Source organism: Cervus elaphus, chromosome 17, assembly GCF_910594005.1.
Source record: "Cervus elaphus chromosome 17, mCerEla1.1, whole genome shotgun sequence".
Classification (NCBI taxonomy): domain Eukaryota; kingdom Metazoa; phylum Chordata; class Mammalia; order Artiodactyla; family Cervidae; genus Cervus; species Cervus elaphus.
In genome coordinates, this window is record NC_057831.1 from 27,748,481 (window position 1) to 27,760,939 (window position 12,459).

Genomic DNA, 12,459 nt, shown 5'->3' on the forward strand with positions numbered 1-12,459 from the left:
AGATCCTTTGCTACCTGTTTTACATGTATTAACTCATTTAATATTCACAAGTCTCTGTGTAGTTACTATTGTTGTGTCTATTATCAGTGAAAAATGAGTCAGAGAATAAATAACATATTTAATATCATGTAGCTATTCAGTTGCAGAACTTGATATATAGCCCATGTGTCTAAGTACTAAAATAGGCTCTCTTTAATTACAAGGTAGACAGAAGTTCAGGAAAAATATAAAAATAGGTGGCCCCAGGATTCTGTATCTTGTTCCTGGCTCTGGTGTCCATTCTTCTGACTAATGATAGATTGAGAAGGCTTTCTCACTTTGAGTCAGAACCTTAACATTAGGTTGAAGGCAATATTTACAAAGTCTAACTAGGAAATGCATTTCTTGTAAAATAACTGTCTTTATTTTTTTCATACTCTTATCTTAGACATGAGTAAGATCTTGGACATGAGTCCATGGAGGGCAAAATTGAGTAATAAATATGATGCTGTTCTCAGAATCTATAACTGCTTTCCATGATTTAGTTTTTTTTTTTTTTATAAACAGGTTCCAGCTTTTGTGCCTGATTCTTTCTCTCTCATACAATGAATTTTCTCATAGGAAGTCCCATAGTGAATACCTCCAGTTAATTTGCTGGACACATTCAGATACATGTGTATACCAGCAGTGGACCTAGCCTAAACTCTTGCTTAAACTCCCCTGCTGCTGTTCATTCATTGAACAGACATGGTTTGAATTCTTGCTATAACCTAGTAATGAACTTAGTAACTGAGAAAAAAGAATAAAACATGGTCCTTGTTTTGGGGAATTTATACCCAGTTCTATTGTCCTTTTCTTTTTTCACTTTCCTAGTATGGGAGATATACAATGTATTTTTATTTTTTAGTAGTTACACTAGAAGCTTAACATGTATATACAGCTTAATGGGATCTAAATTTAATCTTTGTCATTCCAAATAAAGCAAAGTCTGTCAAATGCTCTTAATGGTGCTCATTCCCTTGACATAATGCTTTTGTTAGTACTTTACTCTTCTTTCAGTTTGGCTGGTTGATTCCCTGTCTGCCTGCCTGTCTATCAGTTTTATTGAAGTTTTGTTAACATTAAACAAAATTAACCCTTTTTGGGGTATGTAGTTCTGTGATGATTGTTTTCCATCCATTTCGCTACACATCTAACTGAGTACCTCAGGCATGACAAGTATTCTAATTATGTTGCTCTAATTTTGCTTGCTATTGTCTTCATAATGGTCACTTTTACTTCTCTAGCCCTGTCCTGCTGCCATTCTCATCCTAGTTTTTAAATGTTACTTTCTTTTTAATCTTTGTTATTTGTCTTGTGTCTTCCTTTTCTTCTGTTTGCATTTTCACTTTGCTAGTGGGAATGTGTCCGTATAGATTGCACTCCTAACTGCTTCAGATAGTTCATCATTTCCATAATTTGTCTACTCTTTGGTTTGCTGCCTTCACTGTATATTTTATTGGATTTGTCTTGGTTCCTTCTGGTAGTCAATGCTTTCTACCATTTTTTCTTTTTTACTTCTTGTTTATTGATTGAGTCATAATTACTCTGGGAGATTTGATATGGTGTAAAAATGGAAGTACTTGCTGGATGGGAGGGGAGTTTGGAGGAGCATAGATATGTGTAGTTACACTAGAAGTATAGAAGAAACTATAGAAGTAACTATACTTCTCAATCCTCACCCCAATTCCCAAGAAGGCTAGTACTAAATATTGTGCTAACCATCGGACAGTGGCACTCATTTCTTGTGCTAGTAAGGTCAAGCTTAAAATCTTGAATGCTAAGCTTCAGCATTGTGTGAACCAAGAACTTCCAGATGATGAAGCTGGGTTAGAAAAGGAAGAGGAACCAGAGATCAAATTGCCAACATTTGCTGTGTCACAGAGAAAACTAGGGAATTCCAGAAAAACAACTACCTCTGTTTCATTGACTCTGCCAAAACCTTTAACTATGTGGATCATAATAAACTGTGGAAAGATCTTAAAGAGATTGGAATACCAGACCATCTTACCTGTCTCCTGAGAAACCTATATACAGGTCAAAAAGCAACAGTTAGAACAGCTGATTGGTTGGAACAACTGATTGGTTCAAGATTGAGAAAGGAGTATGACCGGCCTGTCTGCTGTTACCCTGTTAGTTTAATTTATACACTGAGCACATCCATGAGAAATGCAGGGCTGAATGAGTTACAAACTGGAATTAAGATAGGTGGGAGAAACATCAACAACCTCAGATGTGTGGATTATACCACTCTAATGGCAGAAAGCGAAGAAGAACTTAAGAGCCTCTTGATGAGGATGGAGGAGGAGAGTGAAAGACCTGGCTTAAAAATAAATATTAAAAAAACTAAGATCATGGCATCCGGCCCCATTACTGCATGGCAAATAGAGGGAAAAAAGGTGGAAATCGTGACAGATTTCCTCCTCTCGGGCTCCAAAAATCACTGCGGATGGTGACTGCAGCCATGAAATCAGAAGACGTTTGCTTCTTGGCAGGAAAGCTATGACAAACCTAGACAGTGTGTTGAAAAGCAGTGACATTACTCTGCCAACAAAAGTCTGTAAAGTCAAAGCTATCATTTTCCCATTGGTCACGTACACTGTGAGAGCTGGACTGTAAAGATGGCAGGGTGCCTAAGAACTGATGCCTTTGAACTGTGGTGCTGGACAAGATTCCTGAGAGTCCCTTGGACAGCGAGGAGATCAAACCAGTCAATCTTAATGGAAATCAACCTTGAATACTCATTGGAAGGACTGATGCTGAAGCTGAAACTCCAGTATTTTGGTCGTCTGATGCCAACAGTTGACTCACTGGAAAAGTCCCTGATGCTGAGAAAGATTGAGGGCAGAAAGAGAAGAGGGCATCAGAGGATGAGATGGCTAGATGGCATCACCAATGCAGTGGACATGAATTGGGCAACTTTGGGAGATGGTGAGGAACAGAGAGGCCTTGGCATGCTGCAGTCTGTGGGGTCACATGGAGTCGGACATGACTGGGCAACTGAACGACAGGAAGATACATGTATGTGTATGGTTGAGTCCCTTTGCTGTTTACCTGAAACTATCACATTGTTAATCAGCTATACTCCAATACAAAGTAAAAAGTTAAAAAATGGAAATATTTGACTATTCTAAATGGAAAGATAGGCTTATAGGTTTTGTTTGTTCTTTTTTTTAATGTGGGAAACAGACCTAAATGATATGTGACTCTTTTGATATCCCTAATATAAATTTTTTATCCATAAAACTATTTGAGGTTTTGAAAATGTTTGTTGAATTTCATGTAAAAAAATCAACGAAGCCAGCATTTAATAGTGAACTGAGATGTTCTATGCATTGTTTAACTCATAGTAATGTGTAAACAAAAAAGTAATGACAATTATGTAACCTAAGCATTTGTTTTTGTTTTTCTATTATCTGTTTTATAATCTGCTTATGTTCAATATAGCTCATTGGAAGTGTTTAATGTGAAACTGTTCCCCAGAATTCTGTTTAAGAATTAGAAAAAATGTATGCCACCAAACACTTCACATATAATTATCTGCTCTAATCATTACCTTGAGAATCGGTTATTACTATTTCTAATTACAGAAGAAGAGTCAAATCTGAAGTTTAGAGAAGTTAGGCAATTTGTGCAAGGTCACCTAGTTAGTAGGGAGCAATCTTAGGATTCACATCAGGCTGTCTGACTCCAGAACTGTTACTCATTGCTTACTTGGTTTATTATTCTCACTTGAGGTTGTGTAAATTTCAGGGAAAATAAGCTTCCTTTTCATTTTCAAAGATCTTTCTTTATGCCTTTTTTTTCCTGATTGTTTTGTGATATAAGTAGCATTAATTATTTTTCCCTTGGGACTTCCACAATGGCTCAGCACGTAGAGAATCAGCCTGCAATGCAGGAGACATAGGAGGTACAGGTTCATTTCCTGGGTCAGGAAGATCGCTTGGAGGAGGGCATGGCATCCCACTCCAGTATTCTTGCCAGGAGAATCCCATGGACTGAGGAGCCTGACAGGCTACAGTCCATAGCATTGCAAAGAGTTGGACATGACTAAAAGTGACTTAGCACTCACTGAGGATATATAGGCCCAACAACACCCAGATGTGTTTATCATCAATAACATGATCTTACTGAATACTTTTTAAGCAGGAAATGTTTGTGTAAAAATATTCTCTTAGCTTATATAGACATTTATATATTTGAAATTGAGAATAAGGTTTTTTTTTTCTTGATTTTTAAAGGAAAAAGGCACCTCATTATGAAAATGTAAACATCAAGAAAGATCAACAGCAAAATAGCGGCTCAAATCTCCGACAACTTTATGAAGTAAAAATATTGCAGGAGGAAAAAGAGGTAAGTTAAAAATTAGCCATTTCATCTACTTTCTAGATGTTAAGGTCATTGAATCTGAAAAAAAAGTTAGAGTACTCTTAGATGTACTCTGCCTGCTAGGCAGTTGTCATTTGGTGAATTTTGTGGAAGGAACTAAGGAACTGTATTTAAAATTTCCTTCAAGTGATCACTATTTCTGCTTGTTCACCTCTTGTGGTTAAAACACTCCATACCCCTGAGGCTTCTTGTTCCAGTAGCAGATTACTCTGTTTCTTTCCTTCCTAAACTGACTTAATTTTACCTGCTTGCTGTCTACTGAATTCTCCCTTTTTCTATGACTTCTTTTGAATCCGCCTTTAAATCTTTTCTCGTAAGGATAAACGTTCTAAATACGTTTGATTATTCTCAGTATTTAACTTCAAGATAACATCTTCTTTGAGGTTATCTAGGGATCTTCAGTTTTTGACTTTTTCTGTCTTCAAGATAAGAGGTTGAGAACTAAGAATAATATTCTTGGTACAGTCTGAATAGTACATCGTTTTTATTTTCACTGTTCTAGGTAGTTTATATTTATGAATATAAAACTCTAAATGCCATTAACTTTTTTTTGTTGCTATGCTTCAGTTTAATCATTTGGAACTTGTAGTCATAAAAACCTTGGATTTTTTGTAGTCACAGAAACCTTGGATTTTTTTTAAAGTTTATATTTAAACTTAAAAACTTGAAGGTTATAGGATAAACATTTCAAAATGGATCCATTTAGAGTAAGGATAAATGATTCTCAATTGAGAAATCAGTGAGTATTTCAATAAGAATTTTCTCTGCACTTGATTTCCTTGGTTTTCCCCTGAATATTAATCAGCAGTGAAAAATATTGCTTATAGAGTTATTAGAAAAAGATACATTAACAGGGAAATAAAATGCAGTTGTTTTCATAGAATAATAATTATAAATCTCAAACAAGATAAAAAAAAGTGTTAATTAGGAATCATGAGAGAGATTGGTCTGTAGTTATATTGTAATGTGTTTGTCTGGTTTTAGTATTAAGGTAATATTGGCCTCATACAATGAGTTAAGAAGTATTCCTTCTACTTGTATCCTCTGAAAGAGCCTGTAGAGAATTGGTATAATTTTTTTCCCTAAATGTTTGGTAGAATTTACCAGTGAACCCATCCGGGTCTGGTACTTTTAGTTTTGGAAGGCTGTCTTGATTTCTTTAATAGATTTAGACCTATTCAGATCATCTGTTTCTTCTTATGAGAATTTGGCAGTTGAACCTTTTAAGGAAGTGGTTTGTTTCATCTAGGTTATCAAATTTATGGGCATAGAGTTGTTTATAACATTCCTTTATTTTTCTAATGTATATGGGGCCTATAGTTATGTCTCCTCCTTCATTTCTAATATTAGTGATTTATGTCTTCTCTCATTTTTCTTAGTTTGCCAGGTGAGAGGTTTATAAATTTTATTGATCTTTTCAACGAATCAGCTTTTGGTTTTGTTGCTTGTCTCTGTTCATTTCTTATATTTAATTTCATTGATTTTTGCTCTAATTCTTATTTATTTTCTTGGGTATTATTTTGGTATTTAATGTTTTACTTGGGTACATAATATTTTATTTTGTATTTGCTCTTTTAAAATTTTTTCCTAAGGTGGTAACTTAGATGCTCATATCTGTTTTCAGTGGTATAAATTTCCCTGTAAGAGCTGTTTATCTTATATCTCACAACTTTTGGTTGTTTCTGTATTCATTTTCATTTAGTTCAAAATATTTTAAAATCTCTCTTGAGATTTCTTCTTTGACCCATGTGTTATTTAGAATTGTGATGCTTAATTAATCTCCATGTATTTTGTGAGTTTCCATTGATCTTTCTGTTTTTGGTTTCTAACTTAATTCTACATGGTCTGAGAACAGACGTTGTACGATTTCTAGTCTGTTAAATTTGTGAAAGTGTGTTTATGACTCAAAACGTGGTCTATCTTGGTAAATGTTCTATATGAGCTTGAGAAGAGTGTATTCTGCTGTTGTTGGATTTAGTAGCATGTAGGTGTCAATTACATCTCGTTGACTGATGGTGTTATTGAGATCAAGCATGTCTTTATGGATTTTATGCCCACTGGTGTGTCTACTTCTGAGAGAGGATGAAGTTTCCAACTGTGATAGTGGATTCATTTATTTCTCCTTGCAGTTCTATCAGTTTTTGCCTCATTTAGTTGATGCTCTTTTGTTAGGTGCCTACACCTTAATGATCATTACGTCTTTTTAGAGACCTGACCCCTTTACCATTATGTAATGACCTTCTTTATCCCTGATAATTATCTTTACTTTGAAGTATACTCTTTCTGAATAAAAAGCTTTCTATTTTGGCTCTGATGGTAACGAATCTGCCTGCAATACAGGTAGACCTGGGTTTGATCCCTAGGTTGGGAAGATCCCCCAGAGAAGAAAGGCTACCCACACCAGTATTCTTGCATGGAGAATTCCATGGAAAGAGGAACCTGGTGGGGTACAGTCCATGGGGTTGCAAAGGGTTGGACACAACTGAGCAACTAACACTTTCACTCTTGCTTTCTTTTGTTTACTATTAATGTGGTATATTGTTCCCTATCCATTTACTTTACATTTATATGTCTTTATATTTAAAGTGGAATTTTTGTAGACAAGGCTTGCTATACAAGTATAGTGATATCTTTGATCCATTCTGACAATCTGGCTTTTAATTAGTGCATTTAGATCTTTGCCATGAATGATTATTGATATAATTGAATTAGTATACACTACTGTTTTCTGTTTGCCCTTATTCTTTTTTTTTTTTTTTGCCTGTGCCACACAGCTTGTAAGATCTCAGGAACCTAGGCCATGGTTGTGAAAGCCCAGAATCCTACCCACTAGGCCATCAAGGAACTCCCACTTTGTTGATATTTTTGTTGTACGTTTTTTCCCCCTGCCTTTTGTGGCTTTAATTATTTTGTATGATTCCTTTTCTGTCCTTTTTTAGAATATAGCTGTACTTCATTTTTGACTTTTTAAGTGTTCTAGAGTTTGCAATATATATTTATATAGTTATAACTAATTCTAGTTTACTTTTAAATAATACTGCACTACTTCATGGGTAGTGTGAGTACCTTGTGATTGAAAAAAAAAATCCTAGTTTTTCCTTTCCATTGCTTACATCATTGTTGTCATACATTTCACTTATATTTAAGCATACAGAAACATATGTATATGTATATATATATACACATACATAACTGAATAAATTGTTGCTATTATTTTGAGGAAAATAATTATTTGAGAAAAATAATAATGGCTCTGTTAGACCCATAAAGAATAAGAAAAATAAAACTTTTTGTTTTACCTTTACTTATGCATGCTTCAATTCTCTTCCTTTATGCAGATCCAGAGTTTGGATCTGTATTACTTTCCTTCTTTTTAGGAAACGTAGCATTTCTTTTAAGGCAAGTCTACTAGCAACAAATTTCGTCAATTTTTGTTTGTCTAAGAAAGTATTTCTCTTTCATTTTTAAAGGATAATAATTTTTTCATTTTTGAAGGATAATAAAGGGTGCAGAATTCTAGGTTTTTGTTTTTTTTTTTTCTCTTAACACTTTATTTCACCCTACTCTCTTCTTGCTTGCAAAGTTTCTTTGGAAAAGTTAAGTGTAATTTTTGTTCCCCTTTATGTAAGGTGTTTTTTTCTCTGGCTTCTACCAGGGTTTTTTCTTTATCTAATTCTGTATTTTGAAGATGATATGCCTAGGTATAGTGTTTTCAGCAGGTATCCTTGTTTTGGGTGCACTGGTGTTCTCTGAGCTTTCTAGATCTGTGGTTTGATGTCCAACATTAATTTGGGGGAAATTCTCGGTCATTACTTTTTCACATATTTCTTCTGTTCCTTTTTCTCTTTCTTCTACTTCTAGTATTACCATTTGTTATTGTTGTTTGGTCACTAAGACATGTCTGACTCTTTTGCAGTCCCATAGACTGTAGCCCACTAGGCTCCTCTGTCCATGGAATTCTCCAGGCAAGATTACTGGAGTGGGTTGCCATTTCCTTCTCCAGCGGGATCTTCCTGACCCAGGAATCGAACCCACATCTCCTGTTTGGCAGACGGATTCTTTACCACTGAGTCACCTGGAAAGCTCAGTACTACCATTACACATATATAAAACCTTTGGAGGTGTCTGTCTCCCAGTGTTTGGATAGTCTGTTTTGATTTTTTTCCCCCAGTCTTTGTTCTCTTTGCTACTTAGTTTTGGAGGTTTCTATTGATATATCCTCAAGGCTAGAGATTGTTTTTTCAGGTTTCTCCAGTTTACTGATAAACCTCCAAAGGCGTTTTTCACTTGTGTTCTTGTTTCTGGTCTCTAACATTTATTTTTAAATTTTTCTTTTTCTTTTAGGATTTTATCTCCCTTCTTCCATTGCTTATCTCTTCTTATATTCTGTGATTTTTTCCTGTAAAGGATAAATTAGCTTGTTAATCACACATATTTTAAATTCCCAATCTGATTGATTCCACCATCTCTGCTGTGCCTGGTTCCCAGTTGTGTTGCTTACTACCTCTTCTAAGGGAGTTTTTGTTTTCTAACATTTGGCGTAATTTTTTCTTGATAACTGGATGTATTAGTCAGCTTGGGCTACTATAAAAGAATGCCATAGACTGGGTGTCTTATAGGCAACAGAAATTTATTTCTTATAGTTCTGTGAGGATGAGAAGTCTAAGATGAAGGTACCAGCAAATTCATTGCCTATTGAGGGCCTGTGTCCTGCTCATAGACATCTTTTTGTTGTGTTTTTGCATAGTGGCAGGAGCAAGGGAACTGTCTGGGATTTTTCTTTTTTTAAATAAAGGCACTAATTTCATTCATGAGAGCTCTACCCTCATGAGTGAATCACTTCCCAGAGGCACTACCTTCAAATACCATCACATTGGGGGGATAGGTTTAAATGTGTATCTTGCAGGGACAAAAACATTAAATCTCTAGCACTTGACATGATTTATCAGGTAAAGAAACGGATGAAAATATGCCTTTTGTAATGTAGTCTGGGGAAGGAGGAGTGTTCTACAATCCTATGACTAGCTCTTAGTCTTTTAGTGAGCCCATGTCTTTGGACTGTGAACTTCACAAATGTTTCTCAGTGTTTTTCTTCTCTCCTTAGCTGGAATAGAATGGCTAGTGTGGCCTGGAGTTGGGTATTTTCTTTATTTTGTGTGGAAGGCAAGACTGGATTTTTTTTTCTTATACCAGGTTTACTAGATGCAAATAATAATGCAGCAGTTTAGACTGTGGTTAATGATATTCTCCTGAGAGCAGGCCTTGTTAAGATAAACAGAGTGTTCTGGTTTATTTCAAAATGATTCCTTTTCCTCTGTCTCTACCAGAAACTTAAGGGGATTTTACTCTAGTATTTACTGTGAGAATCTAAGTTGAGCTCCTGGAGTAGATGAGAATTGTGGGGTCCTCGTCTATGACTGAGACCCTGGAGTTTTTAACTTTCAGACTTGTCCGCACTGAGCCTCCAGCAGTACATCAAATACAGTTCAGATTTTCCTGCCTTGGCAGTGGTTCCCACGTGTAAGTTTCTGCTCTGGTAAGCTGTGACATCTTGCGTTGGCTTGTCTGTCTCTCCAGTCTCGGGGGCAGCCATTTTGCCCTGTGTTCTCTGCTCTCTCATGGATTCAAGAAGAGTTTGATTTTTCACACTGTTCAGGTTTTTACTTGTTGTCAGGGAAGAGTGTCAACATTAAAGTTTCTTACATGTGGGACTGGAGGCTGGAAGTCAGGAAACAAGTTTTTTAAACAAAATATTTTTTTGGCAATGACATCAGCAAGATGGTGAACTTGGAGTCCCAACATTCTTCTCTCCCCATAAAATAGTAACACTCAATAAACAACTATATCCTGATGAAAATAGCTCTGGGAAAGCTCTGCAGTACAATGAAGACGCTACGGAGGCCTCAAGGAGCTTCAAAACTAAAAGGATGGTCACGTAGAAAATTGTAGAAGGCATTTTGCCTGCATGACCTCATCCCTCAGTCCATAGCTAAGTTATGAAAAATATACAGAATACTTTATCTAAAGTAAAAGTTCAATTATTAAGACAAAAGAAGAAGAAAATCACATCAGAAAGGTGATTTTCCCCAGGCATTTTTCTCTCTGTGCCTAGAAAAAGATCCCATGGGAAAGGGAGTGGGGCTTCTCTTGGAGCTGGTCTGGTATAGGCACATGCCTGCTTCAGTGGTGGTGCCAGTGTCTGAGATGAGGACGCCCAGAGAACTGGCACAGAGCCAGGGTCTTGGCCTTGAATGGTGGGTGGTGGATCCAGCCCTGGGGGGTGAGTAGCAGAGGCTGTGGCAGTTCCTTCTCCCAGGGTGGCATAGTAACATGAAATAGAGGCAGTTCCATCAGCTGGCTTCTACTAACTTTGTGTTCTGTTCTTGTTTCTCTTGGTGTTGTTTATTTGAGATTTTTCTGGTTTTTTAAGTTAGCTTGTACCACTGTAAGCTTCCCTGTTAGACCTGCTTTGGCTGCATGCCATAGGTTTTGGATTGTTATGTATTCATTTTCATTTGTCTCTAGGTATTTTTTAAAATTACCTCTTTAATCTCTTCAGCAATCCATTGGTGACTCATAACATACTGTTTGTGCTCTTTAAGGTTTTTTCCTTATAGTTGATTTCTAATCTCATGGTGTTGTGGTCACAAAAGATGCCTGATATGATTTCAGTTTTCTTAAATTTACCAAGGCTTGCTTTGTGGCTGACCTTATTGCTTTAAATATTTTCTCTGTATCTTTAATTTTTGCCATTTTAATTGCAATCTGCCTTGGCCTGTTCCATTTTGAGTTAATCCTGTATAGGACTCTTGGTGCTTCCTGGACTTTGATGTCTGTTTTCCTTCCCAGGTTAGGGAAGTTTTCAGTTATTATGTCTTTAATAGTTTCTCAGGCCCTTTCTTTCTCTCTCTCTCATTCTTTTAGGACCCCTATAATGAGAATATTTATGAGTTTGATGTTGTCCCAGAGGTATTTTAAACTGCTCTCATTTCTTTTCATTCTTTTTTTCTTTCTCCTTTTCAGTGGCAGTGATTTCCATTATTCTGTCTGATCCATTTCTCTGTATCATTTAGCCTCCTCTTAATTCCTTTTAGTGTATTTTTCATTTCAGTTATTGTGTTCTTCATCTTTGTTTGATTGTTCTTTATATTTTCCAACTCTTTGTTAAACACTGTGCACCTGTTTTCTCAAATTCTTTGGTCATCTCTACAATCATTACTCTGTAGTCTTTCTTGGTGACTGCCTGTTTCCACTTTACTTAGTTCTTCTTCTGGAATTTTATCTTGTTCCTTTGTCTGGAACATATTCATCACTGCCTCATTTTGTCTAGGTTGCAATTTTATTTTTATGTGTAAGTTTTGCAATTTTTTTAAAATGTATTTTTATGTACATTAGTTAACATTTCTCAACCTTGTAGAAGTGTCCTCAGAGTTGTGCAACTGTCACCACAGTCAATTCTAGAATATTTTAATTCACCCCAGTAAGCGGTCATTTCCATCCCCCTCCAATCCTCCTAGCTCTAGGCGATCAATAATTTATTTTCTGGCTCTGTAGATTTGTTTCTCTGAACATTTCATAGGTATGGAATCATACACATTTGTCCTTTATTGACTTCTTTCATTTGGCATAGTGTTTTCTAGGATGCAGCATCTATCAGTGTTTTATTTCTTTTTGTGGCTGAATAATATTACATTGTATGGATATACCACATTTTGTTTATCTATTCATTAGTTGACACACATTTGGGTCATAATCACTTTTTGGCTAAGAAGAAAAGTAGTAAGTATAGCAATATGCTAAGTGAAAGCATAAGAATAATGCCATGAACATTTGTGTATGAGTCTTGTATGGACATATGTTTTCGATTCTCTTGGGTAGGAGTAGAATTGCTGTATAATAGTGTAATTCTAACTTTTTGTGGTACAAACAGGTGCACTATTTTACATTGTGATCACTAAAATATGAAGGTTCTAGTTTCTTTCCACCATTGCAGCACTTGCCCTAGTTTTTCTTTTTGATTATGGCCATCGTAGTAGGTGTGAAGTGATATAT

The 12,459-nt window shown here is 35.9% G+C and overlaps 1 protein-coding gene across 4 annotated transcripts in view; it reads left to right on the top strand.

Moving 5' to 3' along the window:
- Positions 1-12,459, top strand: part of STPG2 (sperm tail PG-rich repeat containing 2) — a 619,397-nt gene that overhangs the window by 35,298 nt on the left and 571,640 nt on the right. For all 4 annotated transcript variants that reach the window (XM_043871451.1, XM_043871450.1, XM_043871449.1 and 1 more), the window contains one exon: positions 4,260-4,371. In XM_043871451.1, the coding sequence (XP_043727386.1) occupies positions 4,260-4,371 (112 nt within the window). The remainder of the gene's footprint in view (positions 1-4,259; positions 4,372-12,459) is intronic.